This window comes from Fonsecaea pedrosoi (assembly GCF_000835455.1).
Source record: "Fonsecaea pedrosoi CBS 271.37 unplaced genomic scaffold supercont1.1, whole genome shotgun sequence".
Classification (NCBI taxonomy): Eukaryota; Fungi; Ascomycota; class Eurotiomycetes; order Chaetothyriales; family Herpotrichiellaceae; genus Fonsecaea; species Fonsecaea pedrosoi.
Window position 1 is genome coordinate 4,773,612 of NW_013550615.1, and position 20,592 is coordinate 4,794,203.

General features: G+C 52.8%; 9 protein-coding genes across 9 annotated transcripts; 4 read left to right on the forward strand and 5 right to left on the reverse strand.

Annotated features, from left to right (window-relative positions):
• Positions 1 to 252: 252 nt before the first annotated feature.
• Z517_01728 (uncharacterized protein) lies at positions 253 to 2,361 on the reverse strand (the record flags this gene model as incomplete). Its single annotated transcript, XM_013434686.1, has 1 exon — positions 253 to 2,361. The coding sequence occupies one exon, from the start codon at positions 2,359 to 2,361 to the stop codon at positions 253 to 255; it is 2,109 nt and encodes a 702-aa protein (XP_013290140.1).
• A 588-nt stretch (positions 2,362 to 2,949) lies between these two features.
• On the forward strand, positions 2,950 to 3,987 carry Z517_01729 (uncharacterized protein; the record flags this gene model as incomplete). Its single annotated transcript, XM_013434687.1, has 1 exon — positions 2,950 to 3,987. The coding sequence occupies one exon, from the start codon at positions 2,950 to 2,952 to the stop codon at positions 3,985 to 3,987; it is 1,038 nt and encodes a 345-aa protein (XP_013290141.1).
• A 1,106-nt stretch (positions 3,988 to 5,093) lies between these two features.
• Positions 5,094 to 6,578, reverse strand: Z517_01730 (elongation factor Tu, mitochondrial; the record flags this gene model as incomplete). The annotated part of the gene is made up of 4 exons (XM_013434688.1): positions 5,094 to 5,961; positions 6,017 to 6,279; positions 6,332 to 6,360; positions 6,416 to 6,578. 4 exons carry the CDS (start codon positions 6,576 to 6,578, stop codon positions 5,094 to 5,096), a joined length of 1,323 nt encoding a protein of 440 aa, XP_013290142.1.
• Positions 6,579 to 6,872: 294 nt separating this feature from the next.
• Positions 6,873 to 7,901, forward strand: Z517_01731 (uncharacterized protein; the record flags this gene model as incomplete). The annotated part of the gene is made up of 2 exons (XM_013434689.1): positions 6,873 to 7,046; positions 7,152 to 7,901. 2 exons carry the CDS (start codon positions 6,873 to 6,875, stop codon positions 7,899 to 7,901), a joined length of 924 nt encoding a protein of 307 aa, XP_013290143.1.
• Positions 7,902 to 8,215: 314 nt separating this feature from the next.
• Z517_01732 (uncharacterized protein) lies at positions 8,216 to 10,080 on the forward strand (the record flags this gene model as incomplete). Its single annotated transcript, XM_013434690.1, has 3 exons — positions 8,216 to 8,225; positions 8,276 to 8,292; positions 8,362 to 10,080. 3 exons carry the CDS (start codon positions 8,216 to 8,218, stop codon positions 10,078 to 10,080), a joined length of 1,746 nt encoding a protein of 581 aa, XP_013290144.1.
• A 315-nt stretch (positions 10,081 to 10,395) lies between these two features.
• Positions 10,396 to 12,432, reverse strand: Z517_01733 (uncharacterized protein; the record flags this gene model as incomplete). Its single annotated transcript, XM_013434691.1, has 1 exon — positions 10,396 to 12,432. One exon carries the CDS (start codon positions 12,430 to 12,432, stop codon positions 10,396 to 10,398), a length of 2,037 nt encoding a protein of 678 aa, XP_013290145.1.
• Positions 12,433 to 13,833: 1,401 nt separating this feature from the next.
• Positions 13,834 to 14,472, forward strand: Z517_01734 (uncharacterized protein; the record flags this gene model as incomplete). Its single annotated transcript, XM_013434692.1, has 1 exon — positions 13,834 to 14,472. One exon carries the CDS (start codon positions 13,834 to 13,836, stop codon positions 14,470 to 14,472), a length of 639 nt encoding a protein of 212 aa, XP_013290146.1.
• Positions 14,473 to 15,334: 862 nt separating this feature from the next.
• Positions 15,335 to 17,464, reverse strand: Z517_01735 (YjeF family domain-containing protein; the record flags this gene model as incomplete). Its single annotated transcript, XM_013434693.1, has 2 exons — positions 15,335 to 17,301; positions 17,350 to 17,464. The coding sequence occupies 2 exons, from the start codon at positions 17,462 to 17,464 to the stop codon at positions 15,335 to 15,337; spliced, it is 2,082 nt and encodes a 693-aa protein (XP_013290147.1).
• Positions 17,465 to 17,898: 434 nt separating this feature from the next.
• Positions 17,899 to 20,240, reverse strand: Z517_01736 (uncharacterized protein; the record flags this gene model as incomplete). Its single annotated transcript, XM_013434694.1, has 2 exons — positions 17,899 to 18,763; positions 18,811 to 20,240. The coding sequence occupies 2 exons, from the start codon at positions 20,238 to 20,240 to the stop codon at positions 17,899 to 17,901; spliced, it is 2,295 nt and encodes a 764-aa protein (XP_013290148.1).
• Between the last annotated feature and the right edge of the window lie 352 nt (positions 20,241 to 20,592).

Consider the following 20,592-nt stretch of genomic DNA (forward strand, 5'->3'; position numbering starts at 1 on the left):
GCAAGTCGGGTTGAATCGTAATGAGCATTTCCAGTCTCCCAGCCTCCTCCGGCAGACGAGCGAGAGCAGTGTGCTTCCTAGATATCTAGCTGCGAACGCCTTCTGTCGTATCTTTTTTCTGTCGTCTGTCCAACGTCACTCTCTTGTATGCAATCCGAAGTGGCTCAGTATTGACCCAGCATCGAACACAGCTTGATAGATCATTATTTACCAGCAGAGCCACCATCCTCTGCCTCTCACGTCCTCCGCTCGTCAGTGTAGCAGCTTCACACACCCCGATGGCCTGCCGTCTTGTCCATTTCGCGCGAGAATCACGACCATCGTACTGTCTCTGGCGATCTTGCCGACTACGCGATTGCGGTCGTCCGGTATCGGTGGTTGAAGTGTCGGGTGTTCGCAGACGAAGTTTGAAACGTACGAGTCCCCATCTCCGATGGTGAGTGGTTGAATCGTGGTCGATGATGGAGGAACAAGTTCACCGTCGATGTAGATCTCCAGGATAGGGTTGAAAGCTTCACCCGATCCCCCTACCGCGGAGAGTGATCCCTCAACCGAAGCGAACAGATTGCCATCTTGACCTGGACTGGTGTTGCATCTTGTTATTGTCAGATTTGGCCTCGCTTTGGAAAACACCTGTCTCTGTGTTGGGATCACATCCGACGGTAATGCCGGCGTCAGTGGCGGCACGACTCGTCTCTTGCTTTGCTGTTCGTATGCATAACCGGCCTGGAGCAAGTCATGATCATGGTAAGCCCGACCCAAGAACGTCAAACCCATGGGCATCCTCGAGTCCGCAAGGATTCCCATTGGCACCGTCACGCTAGGGATCCCCAAGTGTCGCAACGCCCTGTTGCCATGACTATACTTGACGCCATCCGTCCAGGCATGCTGGGCGCTCTTGTCGTCAATGTCCGCGTCGGCGCGGGCGACATCGCCAGCAGCGGGGAAGGCGACCAAGTCGTAGTTGTGGACCAACATCCAATCCTCAAAGAAACGGATTCGGATTTGTTCGAGAGCTCGCACGGCCCTCTCAAGATGTGGAACGTCGTAGATGGCGCTCTTGCCTGGCCTGCTGGCAGGGGGTCGGTTGGCGACGTAGTCTGCCAACTTCGCCCAATGGACGGCATTGGCTGGTTCGGTAAACTTGACTTGGGGATTATCGCGTGGCAAGTGAGGAAAGATCTTGGTTGGATCTACCTGTGTCAATGACTGAATGTGCGGGTCGTGGTTGTTCTGCAGAAAGTCTTCCCAGGCATGAGCGATCAAAAGTCCCCTCTCGGTGCTGTTCCAGTCATCAGGTAAATAAGGCAGAGAGGATGATGTGTCGTCACTTTCTGGCTTGCGCAGCATTTGTTCGTATATACGCAGCACTGGGAGATCTGGGATTATCTCGACAGTCGCACCCGCAGCCTCAAGGTCGGCCTGTGCCTGATGCCATAGAGGCTCGATGGCTTGGGATATCAACGGTCCGCCATCTTGCTGTTTGATGTAAATTTGGGGAACTGCAATCCGCTTTCCATTCAGACATCTCGGGTCCTTGGTAGTGATCGAAGACTTTGAAATGTCAGACCCGGACGACGCTGGAAGCTGTAAAAATGGTTGATCTCTCCAGAAATCTCCAACGGTCTCTGGGTCCTGTCTGGTAAGCACATCCATTAGAACGAACATATCGCCCATGCTGCGTGTATGAGGAACAACAACATCGCAGGTTGGATACAGTGGCCAGTTGCCGCGGATTGATATGAGTCCTCGCGACGGAGTGTAAGCTACCAAGGCGTTATTTGAAGCGGGAGAGCGGCCGGACGACACCGTTTCCTCGCCCATGCCGAAGGCGGCAAACGATGCTGCAACAGAGACACCACTCCCATTGGAAGAGCCGGATCCAAAAGCGGCCGCTAGGTAGTCTTTGTTGTACGGACTCTCTGCCCGACCATAAACACCACGAAGCATTCCACCGTATGCCATAGGACACATGTTTGTCCTGCCCATCAGGACAGCCCCCGCGTCTCGCAGAGCTCGCACAGTGAATGCATCTTCATTGGCAACGACGTTCTCAAAGGCCTCTGAACCACTAGCCACAGTCATCCCGCGAACTTTGTAGCTGTCCTTGACCGTGAAAGGAAGTCCTTCAAGGGGACCATGTGCTTGACCAGCAGCACGACGGTCGTCTACCGCGGCTGCTTCTTCGAAAACATTCTCGTTGATCAGTGGAATTGAGTTTAGGGTCGTGGTTCTGCAGTCATATGCACTGATGCGAAGTAGATACTTGGCAACCAGATCAACTGAAGTCAACTTTCCGTGGCATAGAGCTTGTGATAAGTCGGCGATGGTGGCGTCGACGATGCTACCGTTGAAGGACATGTCGGTTGGTGGTAGAGCAGTGGTACAACAGAAATATCGAGCTTATCAGACGTAGAAATTGTAGGACCGAAGGAATAGCAAAGATTTTACAGCGTCCAACACGAGAATGTACCCTTCGGTTACTTCTTCGATGTTGGTTGCCCTGTGGCCTCCTCCATTCTCCTCCTTGCTACTTGATACAAACGCGCCATACATGATGCAAGAGCAAGACAGCGTTGATGTCCACAGCCGTCCTGACAGTCTTTTGTAGTGTGGGGCCAAAGCGGAACATTGATTCTCCACTTCTCTAGCCGTTCGCAGAAGGTCCTTCCGGCCGGTGCTGCCTCAGAAGGTAAGATGTCAGCGACCTTGATAATCCAGTAAATAAATTGCCTTCCAACGTGCCAATGGCGTCAATTTGCGCTCTGTCGCCCCTACAATATCGATATGCTACCCAGGTCTACATGGCATTTTATTCGAAATATATCTTGTCTGGGTCGCAGAGTAACTCAGGGCAAACCAACATCTCTCTACCATAAAGTGTCCAAGTCCTATGAAGCGACGACGATAATCCCCCCAAAAATACCAGTCAGAAGACAAGTCTCGAGCATGCCCGACCACGCCCATCATGGTCGCTTTCGCATGCCAGCGGAAAGCGCACGCCACTCGCACACCCTGATGGCTTTCCCCAGCAGAGAGTCAGCAGAAAGCACAGAGCATCTGGAAGCTCTACAGTCCGAAGTGACCAGCATCGCCAATACCATCTCCCGCTTCGAGCCAGTGCACCTCTACGCCCGCGAGGAGCTCATTCCGCAGGCAGAATCCATGGTCAGCGGCAACGTCTCAGTTAGGCCGGCAACGGTGAGTGAGCTCTGGATCCGCGACAGTGGGCCGGTCTTCGTGCAGGACATGACTACGGGCAGAAGAGCGGCTGTCGGTTTCAATTTCAACTACTGGGGCGGCAAACTTCCCGCCATTGGTGATGAGAACGTTGCTTCCCAAATTGCTGCGCACGCGAATGAAGCCTCGGTATCTTCCAAACTCACCATTGAGGGAGGTGGCATTGAGCACGACGGCGAGGGCACATTCCTCGGTACAGAGAGCTGCATCGTCAACGACAACCGGAATCCTGGGTTCTCCAGATCTGATGCCGAAGCTGAGCTCACGGAAAAGCTCGGAGTCACGCATTTCATCTGGATTCCCGGCGTCAAGGACTACGACATTACAGATTACCACATCGACGCGCTGGCACGCTTCACGTCCCCCGGCGTTGTGCTTCTCAGCAAGCCCGGGCCGAATGCTCATCCCACAGCGGTCGACGTCTACGAATCTGCCCGCTCTATCCTCACATCGGCAAGGGACTCCAAGGGTCGATCATTAATCGTGTATGACTGCGAGGAGCCCGACATCACACTCCTGGGACCGCCCGATCAGCATAACGAGGTCATCGGATCGTATGCAAACTACCTCCTCGTGAACGGAGGGGTTATCATACCCAAATTCGGGCAGGAAAGACAGGATATCGCGGCTTTTGAGTTGTTCAAGAAGTTGTTCCCCGACAGGGAAGTGGTCCAGGTGCTCATCAACATGTTGCCGAGGACGGGCGGCGGGATCCATTGCGCGACACAACAAGTTCCGGAAGTCTGAGTCTGAGTTCGATGGTGTTTGAAGTGGTTCATTGGTTTGCATGGCGTCCAGATTAGTATGCACGATGGCATGAATTGTGCTCTCATCGGTGCGGGTATGGTGTCTCACGTACCAGGAGTTTCCATCACATTATTCCCCAGCTCACTATCAAACCAAAAAGTATTTGAGATGCACACATATGTCTGTACCTGATATTCAGATCCCAGTATCCCCTTCCATGTCACAAAGTTGTACACATAGGTGACACAGTACAATAGCGCGCGGAGAAGGAAAGGAGGCAGAAAACACTGTCACTTTTTCATTCACAGTCCTCTCCATGAGTGCTTCTACAAGTCTACAGAATACAGAACACAAAGGCTGCAGCCACATACACCTAGTGGAATCGTTCGTGCCACCAAACTTGACTCGGTACATTCTCACTCCTACGGTAAAAAAAAGGCCTTCAGCCCCGGAATCTATCCTTTTCAACTACTAACCCTATTCTTTGCGACCCCATTCGACCTCCTCAATATTGCATTCGCATGTACGAGTACACCATACACAAGGGGGAGAGCGTAAGAGGGTAGAAATGGTAGGTACACGTGACGAGGCTGAACAACCCCTTGCCCTCAACTCCCACTCCTCCTGAGCCGCGGAAGTAAGACGACAAGTAAGTAGGTGGCTTCGCTGGTCGACATGGTCTGCCTGATTGAGGCCCGTTCATGGCTCGTGCGTCTCAGTGTAATCTAGCCATGGTTGTGGACGAAGTGAGATGAAGTGATTATCCTGGAAATGAGCACAGGTCACCATGAGCGAGGCTGTAGAAGCGGATTCCTAGGTGTAAACAACCCCTTCATCCATATGGTAGCATGCTTAAACACTTTTGAATTGAAGTAGAGAGGTTGGTATATGCAAGCTTCTTCTTTCCCAGCTCGGACTCCCTCAATGTTACAATGCTCCACAGTCATGATCGCCCCTATTCCGGGACCCGAAATCCCTCACAAAACACATCCCAAATTATGACACGGTGAAGACATGGCACATTTTGATACAAAGCTTCCGAGGCGTCGGTGCCAGCGTAGCCCACCTCTTGTTCCCCTCTGCACGTGGTCCAGTGGTCATCCAGCTTACTTGAGGATTCTGGTGATAAGGCCGGTGGCCACAGTCCGTCCACCTTCTCGCATGTTGAATCGTTCACCAGCCTCCATCACCACGGGATGATGTGTCTTCAGGACCATCTCAAGGTTGTCTCCTGGCATGACCATCCTGGTGGGATCTTCGGTACCCTCTGGGAACTTGAGCTGTGCCGCCTCGTCTGCGGTCCGAATGAAGACTTGCGGCTTGTAGTTCTCGGTGAAGCCGGTTTTTCTGCCTCCTTCTTCTTCTGTCAAAATGTAGAGCGACACAAGCGCTTCTTGATGCGCCTTGGCAGAACCTGGAACCGCAACCACCATTCCACGCTTGACATCTTCCCTTTTGACACCGCGAAGGAGAAGACCCGAGTTGTCACCAGCTCTTGATTCATCGCAGGACTTCTTGAAGGTTTCGATATCTGTAACCTTGGTCTTGATAACCTCTTCACGACCACCCACAATCTCAACCTCGCTATCCTTCTTCAGCACGCCTCGCAGCACACGACCCGAGGCGACAGTTCCTCTTCCAGCAATGGAGAAGACTTCTTCAACTGACATCAGGAAGGGCTTTTCAGTGTCTCGGACAGGGGTTGGGATCCAGTTGTCGACAGCCTCCATCAAAGCATCAATCCTCTCGACTCCGATTTCCGGCCTGGTACCTTCGAGGGCGCAAAGGGCAGAGCCAAAGATGATAGGTGTGTTGTCTCCATCAAAGCCGTATGAGGACAGGAGCTCGCGCATTTCCATTTCGACCAGTTCCAACATTTCAGGGTCCTCGACAGTGTCGACCTTGTTGACGAAAACAACTAGTTTTTGGACACCGACCTGACGCGCTAGTAGGAGATGTTCTCGGGTTTGTGGCCTGAACGAAAAGTCAATCTCATGCATGTATTATTCGAGCATGACGGGTACCGTACATCTGACCGTCACCAGCGGCAACCACCACGACAGCACCATCCATAAGAGCAGCACCCGTAATCATGTTCTTGATGTAATCAGCGTGGCCGGGACAGTCGACGTGGGAGTAATGTCGGTTCTTTGTCTCGTATTCGATGTGCGCAGTTGCGATGGTGATACCACGTTTTCGCTCTTCCGGAGCTTTGTCAATCTTGCCATAGTCAAGAAACTGTGCTAGGCCTTTGTCCGCCTGTCTTTTTGTGATAGCCGCTGTGAGAGTAGTCTGGAGCGATGATAAGCCGATGAATTCGATAGTTGTGGGCAGGGAGGTTTACCTTTCCATGATCGACGTGACCGATCGTACCTGAGAAAACTGTGAGATACCACACCGGAACGCAGGGCAAGCACTTGCTACTTACCGACATTCACATGGGGCTTGGTCCGCTCGAAGACTGTGGCATATGCTCTGGCGGCAAATCTATCATGGCCAAAGACTCTGTTGACAGGGTTGACACCTCGAGCGGGGGATGCAATGTATCGGGAAGTGCGCAGGAGTGAAACGACCGAGCGAGAGAAGGCCATCGCGACGCCGGAGAATAGAAGAATGGAAGAACGAAGGAAGAGAAATCCCAAACCTGCAGCGCGCAAAGATGGAAAGGTGGTACAAGTGCAGGGAGCAAAGTGGCAGACTCAATGCGGACGCAGACCAAAAAAATAAAATGGCCTCGAATGACCTGCAGGGAAGCTCCAGGACTTGCCCACATTGGGAATAGTCACTTTTATACGGCAAAGCATTCTTGGCGTCTTAATGTATCAAGTCCAATTGAGATGAAACATTATTTCTCTGTATAAACCAAACAGAAAGAACACCCAAGAATGGACAAAGACAGCCATAAAGAAAATGGAGGGGACACTGGGCTATCAACTTCCTCAGAACTCCCACAAGACCTTGAAGCACAATCACTTGCCAAATTCGACGATCAAGTGGCCAAAGGACACCTGATCTATGAGCCTTCGACGGCCGAGACCGTGGAAGACCAGGGGTTCAAAGTAAGTCGGTGACATCGCACGGCCTCGACTGGACAACAAAACAGAAACCAGCAAGTCATGCGAGGACTTCCTCTCCAAAAGCTGCTGGTAATCTGACGACCGCAGCTCAGTTTTCGATTTGTGCCACACCTGCGCCGCAAGCCGATCACGCCATCAGATGCGCCTGAACGCAAGACAGGAAAGGGCCACAATCCCTTTCTCAATCCCAAGCCGGAAGAGATCCTTTCTGAGGTCGGGCCATCGCATCTTCTGATCTTGAACAAATTCAGTGTTTACAGACCGAGTCTGCTGGTCATTACGAGGCATTTTGCCCCTCAGTCCGATGACCTTGATTTCAGCGACTTGTCGGCCGCCTGGGCAATCTTGCAACACTTCAAGCAGCGGTATATGATGATATACAACTGTGGCTTCGAGTCTGGGTCTAGTCAGGGGCATAAGCATCTACAATTTTGGCCGTATCCCGATGAGCAAGAGTTGGGCTTCCAGCTCTTTCCAAACGTGGCTGAGTCGACAGTTAACATCACGGATGATATCCCTACCGTGCCTCACAGACACTTTGTTCTTCGGTTGCCAACGCACTGTGATGCAAATACCCTTGTCCAAGCCTACGGAAAACTTGTCGCAAGAGTTCGTCACAGCCACGCAGAAGCCGGTGGGGGCACCGATTACAATGTGATCCTGGTGAGAGAGTGGATGTGCCTGATTCCTCGTCGGCACAGTGGCCTTGAGAGAGGAGCGGGTGCGAACTCTGCGGCGATGCTGGGACTTGTGTGGGTGGCCATTGAAGCTGAAAAGGACATCTGGAAGACTCCTGGGCCAGCGGACTATCTCAGATACCTGGGTATCCCGAGATAGTGCCCTTTTATACGACTGCAAGATCTTTGCAGTCGAGGTGGAGACGATAGATCTAGACAAAAGCATGATAGACTAGAATAAAGATAATTGTGTTGAACGATCCCTTGACTCTGTTCCCAAAGCTTACAAGAGGGCGCGGCCGTGGGCCAATAGGCACAGCTGATGTCATGCGATTTCAAGGTTTCGTGGTTGGAAAGCGACGACATTTTTATTTCTCCGCAGCGCAGCCTCGACTCCGCCAAATTCCAAAAATGTACAGCTTTCCAACAACTCCGCTCTAACCTTGCGATTGTTTATGAGACAGAAGACAGAACATGGGGAAAGGTTAGATCGCCTCCTCTTGCTCGACTCAGGCTGCTGACGAGCTTCTCCAGGAACTGACAAACTCTACGTATGAGCGCGACCCTCTGCATTTCCACGGTGCTTTTAGTTGTCCACGACTAACAAACCCTCTCACTAGATAACTCACTCTGAATGGGCCTCGTCCGATGCCTACTCAGCCAGCGCCGGCGCTGGCGTGCGCGCTGACACCTCCCAACACGCCGCCTTTAAACGACTACCCTACAACTTCTGCGCGCTGAGTCTGCAGCCCTTCACCACGCCTGTCTGCACCGCCGAAGGCATCATATTCGACCATGAGAACATCCTGCGGTGGCTGCTGAAACACGACACGAATCCGACGAATGGAAAGCCCTTGAAGCAGCAAGATCTCATAAAACTGAACTTTGCAAAGAACGACAGCGACGAGTATGTCGACCCCGTCACGTTCAAGGTCTTCACGGACAACACGCACATCGTCGCGGTGCGCCACGGAGAATCGGCCAATGTCTTCGCGTATGACACGGTCGAGCGGCTGAATATAAAACCCAAGATGTGGCGCGATTTGGTCTCGGACGAAGAGTTCACCAGGAAAGATCTGATTACCCTGCAAGACCCGCAAAACCTGGAGTCACGCAACCTCACCTCGTTCAAGTACCTGAAAGATGGCGAAGATTCGGGAATTCCCAAAGAGGAAGCGTCGATTAATACCGCGAGCTTGGGTAGTGCTGCGGATCTCAAGATCATGAAAGCTAAAGAAGCGGTTGCGAAAGCCAGAGCCGAGCGAGCAAATGCTGCCGGACAAAACAGTAAATCCTTATCGGCGGCAACGTCGACCAACTCGGTCAAGAAAACCAGCTCAACATCCCAGTCGTCCAAAACAATACCTTACAATGCAACCCGGCACACAACCGGCCAGGCCGCCGCGTCTTTCACCTCCACCGGCCTCACGCCGCACACGTCAAACGCGCTCGCAACAATGACAGACGAAGAATATATACTCAAACCCCGACGCGTCAAACACAAAGGCTACGTCCGGTTAACCACCACCCTCGGGCCCCTGACATTAGAACTCAACCCCGAATATGCGCCGAAAGCGGTGTGGAACTTTGTCAAGCTGGCGCAAAAGGGATACTACGATGGCATCATTTTCCACCGCAACATCCGCAACTTCATGATCCAGTCGGGAGATCCAACGGGGACGGGCAGGGGCGGAACCAGCATATGGGGCAAAAATTTCAATGACGAACTCGAAGGCCCGCTCAAGCACGACAAGCGAGGCGTGCTGAGCATGGCGAACAAGGGTAAGAACACCAACAGTTCGCAGTTCTTCATCACCTACCGCCCGGCCAGCCACCTGGACCACAAACACACCATCTTTGGACGCGTCGCCGAGGACGCTGACGACGGAGGTGATTCAATGGAGACGCTCAAGCGGCTGGAAAACGCCCCCGTGGACAGCACCGACCGACCCACCGAGGAGATCAAGATCGTCGAGGCCACGGTGCTGATCGATCCGTTTGACGAGTTCTGGAAGCAGAAGAACCAGGCCGAGCGGACCGAGAAGGAGAAGTCGGACCGGAAAAACGCCGCCGTAACGGCGGACCAGGGGAGTCTCGCCGTAGACGAGGACCGCACCACGTGGACGGGCAAGAGGATACGTGACGACGGCACCGTGGATTCCGGCGGCGGGCCCGGTCAGGTCGGGAAATACCTCAAGGCGTCACTGTCCAGGCACGGCCAGGACAATGACGAGGACGAGATTGTCGAGGTCATTGACGAGGAGCCCGAGCAGCCCGTGCGGAAAAAGACAAAAGGCGGAGGCCGAGGCGGCGGGTTTGGAAACTTTGATTCATGGTGATCTCAACCGTATTCTCTTCTACGTGGGGAATGGCCAGCAGATGCAGAATTGATTTACTTACTTGACTCGAAATGTCTGCCCTCAAAGCGCTAATTCAAAACAATCCGTGTTAACCTATCTTAATCTACCTTAGACCTACTTTGTCGATTTTGATCAGATATCCAGCCGAGCCAGGCCACACACCTCGTTAAGCTCTTCTTCGTCGTGCCTAAATTCTCCTTCCCACGCCCAACCCGCGTATTCTATGTCAGCAGACTCATCGTTTTGTCACGTCGATCTACCTTTTGCCCCTGAGGCGCGTCATGTCGCACATCCTTAAGGGAGTTCGGGGTCCTCGCTGGGAGGTTCAGGGTAGCCCATGGGACCTGGAGGGGGGTGCAAGGGCTCTTCACGCCAGACCAAGGTAAGTGGAGGGAAGTCCATGGGAAATGGAGGGATGTTCAGGAGGTTGGGAGGGGGGTTCATTGGGAATACTGGATTGTTCAGTGGGGGTAGGGGGTTGTTCATGGGAGGGGCAGGGTGGTTCAAGGGAAGTGCCGGATAGTTCAAAGGGGGAAGTGCCGAATAGTTCATAGGGGGAAGAGGGTTGTTCAAGGGGGGGAGAGGAGGATTGTTCAGGGGGGGAAGAGGGTAGTTCAGGGGAGGTAGAAGGTTATTCATGGGGGGTGCTGGGTAGTTCGTGACGTTCGAGATGGTCATGATATTCGGGTGAGAAGCGTGCGGTGCGAATGGGGCTTCTGCGGTAGGGGCAACAGTCGATACGAGAGGGATCCCATAGGACATCTCAACATCTGTGGGTTGATCAGCAGATCTGACAGCTGGAGCAGATGAGGCACCAGAAGGATGGGGGTCAGCAACATCCCAGGGTGGAACAGCCAATTCACCAGAGGCCCAACCCTCGTTGTCCCTCACGGCTTCACGTGGGCAGTAGTCACCCAAGCATGTCCCTGTGCCTTGCCAGCCCACGTACCATTCAGCTTGGAATTTCTTGGCTCGCTGGTACCAGTACCTACGAGGCGCAATAGGTAGCTCTAGCAGATCAAAGAGCTCCTTGAGCGATCTCTTCTTATCGATTTGGAACAAACTCTCGTACTTGGAAGCCTCCCGAAGGACAGCAGCCCGAGTATCGGGGTTCGACATAGTATCCTGCCAAAGTGCATTAGTAGGAGTATCCAAAACTCCAGTTCTCCGCGGCTGGGCTACCGTACCCGAACTCGCAGAGAGAATCTTGTGCGCAAACGACGGTGGCCAAGTGCCATCAGCTGGAGATACCTCGTTCGCCTTTCGCTCAGCTGCTCGTGCCAGGCTGCTGACCAAAAACACCCAGTGGGAAATGTCTTCAAATTCGAGCGTACCATGGTGCTGTCGGAACTCGACAGTCCGCTTCTCGTCCGCGTGGCCGAAATCGAAGCAATTGCAGAAGTTGACAAAGCATTCGCGAACCATGTACCGGTAGTGCCCGGGGTTTCTGGAGGGTATCGTTGTTAGTAGCTCGACCAGTTCTTCATTTTCAGTGGCTCGGAAAATCCGAAGGAACGCATCTTCAGGCGAGAACACGGGTCCCTTCGTGCATGTATGCCTAGGAAATGTATCGGAAAGCCTTCCCAAGAAGCGGTTGCTACCGATATAGTCATGCGAATAAGTCTGACTATTTGCATGGCGTTGAGGGTGGTGGAGTAATGTTATGGTATCCTCAAAAGCGAGGCAGATGAAGGCGAGGTGGCGCAGAACGTTCAAGGGGATGCCCATCTGACCCTCAGGCTGAGGTTGCAGACCTATATGGACGTGAATCCCGGCAGCTTCTGGGTCAGACAAGAAGAAGTAAGGTGTACCCTCGGGTCGGGTTTCCGTCAGGAGTTTGAGGTAAGTTGAGACGTCAGTGAGCCCATTGGGTTGAAAGCTGCCATTGGAGTCGTACTCAGGAACCTTGAGGGCAGGAGAAATGAGCTCCAACCCTGCGAATACCCAACCCCTCCAGGTCTTGACCGCCCCCCCGGACCACTTGCGAAGCTCGTCGACGTCGCTGGGCAATCTCACCGATCTGTCTTGCCCCATGGTCCATTGAGAAAACCCCTCGAAGGTTGCATCCTCCATTCCTGGCTCGAGCTCAACTCTGAGCTTCGCGCCCCTGCTTCGTAGAATGTTGACCGCTTGCAGAAAGCTACCATACTTGTTCGACGTTGGATCGAAATCCGGGGGATTGGGAGAGTCTGGGCGAATGGTACAGTACTGTGGAAACATCCATGTGAAGGCGGGGTTCGTCTCGACGGCATCTTTGTTGATACCAAAGACGTGTTCAATCTCAATGCCGAATGTCAAAGGAAGTTTCTCGGTTTTGTTTGTTGGAGGCATTTTGCGCCGACGGCCAAGTTGGCAGAGTCAATGTCGATTTGAGTCTTGTGCTGACTTTGATGACTTGCCAACGATGATGCAATGGTATGCCCTCCCATGCTGGTGGTGCGCGTTCTTGAGACATAAATAGTCGGAGGACCAACCCAGGGGCGCGCAACTAGGGCAGTGTAGGAGAGGCAGCTGTGTCTCGACAGCAAAATGCAAGCAAGCAAACAAACAAACAAACAAAGACGCGACTATCGAGTGAAAGAGGAAACTGAAGAGCCATCTGCCATGTTGGTTTGCGGGGGAAAGCCTTGTGGAAGGCAGTCAAAGAAGTCATTGTTTGGCGTTGTAAGGCACCGATAGCTGCGGTACGCAGTTGGGTGACTGACCGTTGGCCGTAGCAGCAATAGCAGTGAAGTAGAGAAATGTTAGTACACATCAATATGTAATAGCCTCGTGAAGGGGAGGCAGCACGAGAGGAAAAGTGAAGGAAGTAGATTCGAAGACAAAGACGAAGTGGTGATAGAGAGAAGGATGAAGGAAGATGGCCGAGACTGCGCTGCGCTGCGCTGTGGTGGTGAATCTCGCAGGTTGTCGTTCGTCTCACAACCTCACTTTTCCATCCCACTCCCATCTCACTTTTACGCCCCCCAATGCTAACTTTGCTTGGCCTAACCAACGACGAGCCGAGATAATAAAGAGACATAAGCACTTCGGTTCTGCTTCCAAGTCTCCGCGGCTCCATCTGCGGCTGAAAGCCCAAAGCCCAAAGCCCACAACCCACACCAGCTTGACAGCCGTAAACTGCTTCCAGAAGTTTGGCACCAGCTGGTGGTATTCATGGTGGTAATCATGCTGATAATGAACTAGGTACGGAACATCACTTACGGCATCCTCCTGCCTTCTTCCGCTTGCCTACCTATACCATGTCCCTTTGTCTCAACGAGGCCTAGTCAACTACTCTCTCTCAGACTCGTATTCATCCTCGAGGGGCCGAAGTCGGTTGGTCGATCTGTGGTCGATGATTTCTTTGGGGGCTGCCACTACTTTTCATCGGTCCTCCGACGCTTACTGTTACTTCATCACCTCAACTTGACTGAAATCCCGCACGACGACGACGCTCGTGTTCAGCAGTTCTCATCGCAGTTTATCCTTGGTCTTCGTCTACTTGTGTCGTACTAATACCCGCAGCCTCCGAGGGCGACCGATGATTGTACAGGTAACCCGGCGGAAAAACCTGGTGGCCTTCGATCTCGCCTGATTTGTTCGCGGCCGTTCGGGCTCCGCCGCTCGGTCCAGACTTGCATTGGGGACGGCTATATTATTACCTCACTGCATACAGAGTTCTGTCCTGCGGGCATTCTACAGACTACCATACAGATCCGTGCAGTTAACTATTGAATCGTTGATCGAATCATGGCTTTCATGCAAACATCCTTCAAGTCTGGCTGGATTACCGATCTGGTCCTGCCCGCTCCGCCAGAGGGAAAGTCTCCACAAGATGTACTGGACGCCGGCTACGAACTGGCGCTCAAGATGTGCACGGATCCGATCCTGATGGCCCAGCTGAATCCGCTTGTCAACAAGGTGGTCAACATTCCCGCCTCGGACCCAAAAGCCGTCGACCACAAGGCAATGTGCAAGGATTTCAAGGTCGACCTCAACGCCGACTATGCGGCCGAGGACTTCCAGCATTACGCCATCACGGACAAGCTCAACGTGATTCCGGGCTACAGCACAGACCTGACATATTACAGCGCGATCCGACGCACCAAGGACGGCATGGAGGCGCTCACCAACCCAGGCTCAGGCGTGACCATCTACGGTCGGTTCACCATCCGGATCGCCGAGCCACGCGACGTCAAAGCGTTGGACGCGAGCGACGGCAAGGGCTGGGTGGTCAACTTCTACGAAACCAACGAGTTGAGGTGCAACGTGATGCTGAGCTACTACATCCGCGCCACGACGGACAAGTCGCACAGGACAGCCCATGGCCGGTTCAAGGAGATGTGGTACCAAGGGATGAAGGACATGGGGTATCCATCCACGTCGTGATGTAACGAAGTTTTTGGTGTTTTAAATCGGCGCTGCTGCTGCTGCTCAGTTTGTCTGTTCTTTGGAGCGTTCGGGTTTTCGTTCTCGTTTGGTTGGGTTTCATGCAACCGTTGGTTCTCTAGCAGGAGAAAAGTCGTGAAAGAGGAGGAGAGTACGCTATACGCTATACGCTGTACGCTGTACGGGAAGAAGGGTCACAACAATGAGAATCAAATCGGTCCGGAATCTGCTAGTATACTAGGTAGGCCGGTGTCGTCTGATTCCCGAACAAAGGCGGCCACTAGGTCTACCGGACTCCTGGCAACGATAGGTGTTGGATGGTTGCATATGACATTTCCACCTCTTGTCTCGTCTCGTCTCTTGTTCCGTCGTGTGTACCTATCTATCCATCTATCCATCTATATACATATGAATGTATTCCCTCGTCCATTTCCCCCTACAAGGCTGTTCCAAGCGTATACTCGGCTCGGTCTTCTTCTCGTTATTCGCGATTCTCTATCCATTAATGAATGAGTCGCCAATTCAAAACCCAACGGAGAATGATCGACTGATTGATCGATTTATAGATCTGCTCAGCTCACAGTCACGAAGTACGTGAGAAAGAAAGGGTATCAATTGTTTCCGAGAAACAGCTGGCTATGTACTCAGCGAGAGGTAGTATGTATGGTAATGTAACAAAAGCAACTGCAACCAGAACCGGAACCTTGCACCCCATGGCTGAAAGGCCCTCGTATATGTAATGCTTTTTGTTCGGTGAATCGATCGCTTGAACGCAGCAGCAAAAATAATTCCAGATAAGAAAACAACTTCTTCAGCGCCCCCTTTTTGAATAGAAAAACGGATCCCGTCACTCCATATCAAGTCAAGCTGGTAAGCCCGAGACGTACTTGACGGCGATCACCCATTCCGTGCCAAAGTCGGTTCCATGTTTTCTTCGAGATCCATGCTTCTGCCACGCCGCTGCTGTGATGCCGATGTCTGCTACCCACACCTGCCAGGTAGGCTCTGTGACTCCATCATGGGACATCCCATAGAGCAAGCCCGTCTTCGGCGCCCCTAGACTGACGATGTGCGTGCTGTTCATAACCAGTGGCTGTCCATCAACTTCCGTCAACAGCCCCGACGTGGCAGATAACCCGCTTGGCACATCGATGGAGAGGACGAGAGAGCTGCGATTGGCCCAGCGGATCATCTCCAGGACAGTGGCTTGGTCGTCCGTCCGTAGCTCTTCAAACGTGACGTGCACTCCAAGCAGAGCATCGACAATTACGTCGGGGGTAGGCCCGCCTGCGCTAGCTTTGGTCTGATATTCATCCCAGCGATCCACGTACCCTTGTCCCTTCTTGTAAATGCCGAGTTGTTTCCTCATAACCTCCAGGAGCAGTTCTTCACGCTCACCCCCAAGGATGACAATGGTCACTCGAAGCCTTCTATTTCGCAGATGCCTGGCTGCGGCGATGGCTCTAGCACCAGACTTGTGATTGCCCACTAGGAACAGCACACTTCTGACGTCGGGGATCTTGAGTAACGCCATGGCTATACTCCGTCCGGCATTCTCCGACAGCATGTCTTCCGTGAGGCCGAGTTCTGAAGTGCAGAGTTGCTCTATTTCGAGCATCTGCAGCGGTGAGAGACAATGACACGGTTTGTTGTTGAGAAGTTTGAAGCTACCACGGTTGCCGGACACGGACCCATTGAGGGGCGATGAGGTCTGCATTCGACCCAGAGGACGTGGCGATTCTGTTCGGTCAAGGTGCGGAGGTATGACACTGCCCTTTCTTGACCCAAGGGGCCGTCGAGAGCCAGCCCTCTTGGAACCTCGCCCGCTGCTGTAATGACCCTCTCCGCCAAGTGATTCATCTTCAGTTTCCCCAGCCTCGCTCTTCCATCGATCTTTGTCCTTTCCATCTGGCTTGTCTAGAACATTTTCGGTGAAGTGCAGGTTTCGGCCTCCGTTGGTACCAGGCCGTGCTCTACGATTGAAGCTCACTAGTCGGTCGGCTTCCGCGGTGGTGTCTGCTTGCCGGATGTCGTCAAAGACTCGTCGCTTGTCAAATTTGGAGAGATTAGTTTCGAAGTCAAAGTCGCCCATATCTTGGATGTCTGTGGCATCTTCTGTAGCCCAACCGTTGATTTCTTCCGCGGCTTTCCGACCCCTCTGGGCTTTCTTTCTGGGCTGTCGCGGCACCTCCTCGATAAAGGGAGTCTGTCGCCAACCTTTACCTTTTCCTGCTTTCTTCTGACCCTTGAGCGGACCATGGTTGACATCCTTCATGTCGATAATCCCCGGCCCCGTTTGTGACGGTGTGTATTGTGCCTTCTTTTCGCTTGTTGCCACGGGTGCTGGCTTAGCAGCAGCAGCAACATTGCTCTCCAGATTCAATGCATCAAACGGCTCTGTAAGGGTGGCACTGGCAGGTGTGTTTCTTTTCTCCGTCTTCCTGGGGACTGCCGTGGCGATACTGGACACAGAGCTATAGCCTACGTTGCCATTCCGTGCTCTATGCGCCGGCGGGTTGCTCACGATCCCGTCGGCTATCATTATCGGAGACACTGGCTGCGGCTGCTGAACGACTGCTGGTTTTAGTCCAAGTTTGACCGGCGGTTTCGTGTAGCTTATGATGGCGGGGTCGACGAAGGCGGGTGCATTTTGCTGCTGTTGTTGAAGGACTTGAGGGATTCTGGGTTTCTGCGGTTGAGCAGAGGCGACTGGTGTAGGCAATTCCTCCTCTTCAATGAGGGTCGGTTGCGAGGGGGATACTTCCAGATCTGCAATAGCGGAGGAGTCAATGGCATAGGATGCGAGTCGTTGGCCATTCCAAAGGAGTACTGCATACCAGGTTAGCAATGCAAGCTGGAACGGAGAAAGGAGCCTACCATTTTGCAGAATGAGCTTTTGATTGACGACATCGGCCACGACGCCCTGTATCTGAGCCTGCGGGGGATTCTGTAGCGTGACCAGAATGGTGTAGCCAACAAAGTCGGACGCCATGGTGAATGAGGAGCGAGTGTAGCAGATATACAGGGGCAAACGGTTTCTATATGTTCATGCTGCTCGAGATGAGGTAAAGACGAGATGAGTAAAAATTCCGAGGATATTTCAAGTTCAACCCGCAAAAGGATCAAGAATGAGTGCTGGGTGAGAGCGACTTGGTCAACTCAATTCAACTTGGTTCCTGGCTTCGCGGGAAAAGTCGATAAAGTTTGAGGTTTCCTCTTTCGTCATCGGTGCACACGAGCATTTCAGGGCTGAGCCCCAGGCACTCTGGCACTCACTACCAGCCGAGTGCATCATAGACTGTGTTTCATATTTGATATCTGACAGACTAGTTCATGTCACTTTGGTAGCTCCTCGGAGTCTCAATAAAATGTTCTCAGCACGCTACCAACATGCAGGCGCCAGTCCACATAGACTGACCCATGTCGCTACATCGCGCCCGCCTTCAGCATTTGCTTCTCGGCCTCGAGCATTTCCTCCAAGGTATAGTCGTCTCCGAAGTCGTCCTCCTCAGCAGGGACTTTCTTGACTTCCTTCTTCTCCAATGTCTCATGACCGGATAGCTTGGAGTAAAACTGCAACACCTTCTGATGAACCATGACTTTCCGCTCGTCGAATCGAAGTACCTGCAAGCCTTCCTTTGTCCTTGCTCGGCTCAATGCGACATAGGCTTGACCTTTCTCGAAAACTTTCCCAAGGTCCACCTTGACTCGGCTGAGTGTCTGACCTTGGGCTTTGTGGATCGACAACGCCCAAGCTAGGATGAGAGGCACTTGAACTCGTTTCGCAAGAACTTCGCCATTCTGGGATTCGGTCTTCCACTCATCCGGCGAGCAAAGCATACTCCTCGACGTCCCATCAGGCAGGTTGAATCTCACCATGGGCCACAGCATTCTAGGCTCGCCACCCGTGGTCGAGTTCTTCAACCTAGCTTCGCGGATCTTCTCACGTGCCGCCTTTATCTCGCTCTCGTCTTCTCCATCATCAGGCTCGTGTGCTAGGAGAAACGTAGGTTCGTCATCCTTGTAGGTGAAGAACGTGCCTTCATCCATGAATGACTGGACAATTCCAAGGGATCCGTTGACGAGTTGCTGATCAATGTTCTTGATCAGCATAACCTGCGCCCCTTTCTTCAGCTCCAGTATCTCAGGAGCGATAAAGTTATTCAGCAACGCCTTTCGCGTGTTAGGTTCAGCGGTGCCCGAGTCGACGGCGGCGAAAGTCATCATTTGACCAGACAGTTTTCGCATACGATTCTGGTTGGCGTTTTCCACTTCCTCGCGACGAGGGTATCTATGCACTGTTAGCTGGCTGGTATGCCAGAGGAGGTGAAATCTTACAGCTCAGTTGCCTCGAGCTCATCACGAAAATCCAGGGGCCTGGAAAGTGACTTGAACTCTCGAATAGTGGCAGGACTCATTTTGCCCAGACGCATTTCGTTGAGCATCCTTGCGAATTGTTCATCCTTCTGACGAAAGACATGGGTCAACAAGATGGTATGTTGGATACAGGTGTTCCACGTCACTGCCTCGAAGACAAATTTGGCTGAAGTATTCTTGTCAGGTACAGGAGGAAGCTGAAAAAAGTCGCCAGTGACAACCAACTGAATACCACCGAATGGTCGGCCATTGTTTCGAATAGTGCGCGCCACTTGTTCGAGTTTGTCAAAAAGTTGACCGTCAACCATGGATACTTCGTCAATGATGAGAACCTTGGTTCGGAGCCATTTCTGTCTTGATTTCTGATTGCGTTTGATCTTCTTGACTAGTTCAGGCGCAGGTTCTTTTCCCAACCCGATTCCGGACCAACTATGCAGCGTCTGTCCTTCCAAGATGCACGATGCTAAGCCGGTCGAAGCTGTGACTGCAATGCGATCAGGGTCCTTCCGGTACTTGTGCTTCAACTTGGAAATAATTGCCCTCATAAGAACTGATTTCCCAGTACCAGCAGACCCGGTGAAGAAGACGCTCTTCCCTTCATCCATGACTGCCTTCACAACAGCCTTTTGCTCGTCACTCAAGAAAGGTTCTGACACTCTGTCAAACGCCGCAGGAGCAGTTTCAGTTGGCTTGAGGGACGTCGACAGAGCCGTGCGGTCGGAGGATGACCTGGAAAGTGAGGTATTTGTTCGATGACGGGCAAATGTCGACTTCTGTAACATATCCGACATCGCTAGCGATGCTTTGTCCCGGCTACTCGCGTTCTGGAAGTGTTTTGACGTAAAGCTATCGAATCTACCGGAACGCTCGCCCTGTACTGTGCTTTCTCCATCCCCGGATGCACCTGAGACCTGCGACGTAAATGACGCAGGAAGTGCTCTTTTCTTGTTGGGGCCAGCCGGCCGTGGTTCCGGTATATCTCTTAGCGCTCTTCGTGCAGCCGGGTTCTCGTAATGATGCACGGGGGAGGACGACCATGGAACTTCGGCGCTACTTGCAGGCGCAACTGGAGAACCCTTTGGAACCGGCGGTAGTGAAGGATAAGAGACGGCATCTATAGGACGAAGATTGGGGTACCGCACGTCGTGCTGTCCTTCGTCGTTATCGGTGAGGTCAACAAAGCTGGGAGGGGTGTTTTCATCGGCCCATGGTTGCTGATGGAGAGAGCTCAGATTGCTCGAGGTGCTCAAGGATCGATCCAACTTCCGCTTCAATAGGCCCGACGATGGCTCTCGGGGGGCATTGGCGGCGGAGGAACTGAACGGCAGGGGAGACTGCTTTTTCTCGTTGGATGCCGAGGACGCATGTCTGTCAGCTGCCCGGGCTAGCATGATAGCATTAACAAAGGACTTTGGAGATCTCAAGGCACGGGCCGGCGAACGGAGGATGCGGCTCGAAATGCAGAGTTGCATGAAAAGCAAGGAGGGAGAGCGGCCAAGGCATGTACACAATATAGAAGACAAGGGGATGTCATAGACACTGCACGTGTGGAAGGAGCACTCTACACGGGTACATTGTTGCGAAGCCGATGAAGGGAAAATTGAGGGCAGGCGGGCAACGCGTGATTGATTCGCGAGTCGCAGTTTGCGGGTTCCGGGTCGCGTTTCTATAGAGGCTTGGCGGAGAAAGATGCGGCGAGGCGGGAAGCGTGCTCGACGGTCACGTGCACATTTAACCCCGATC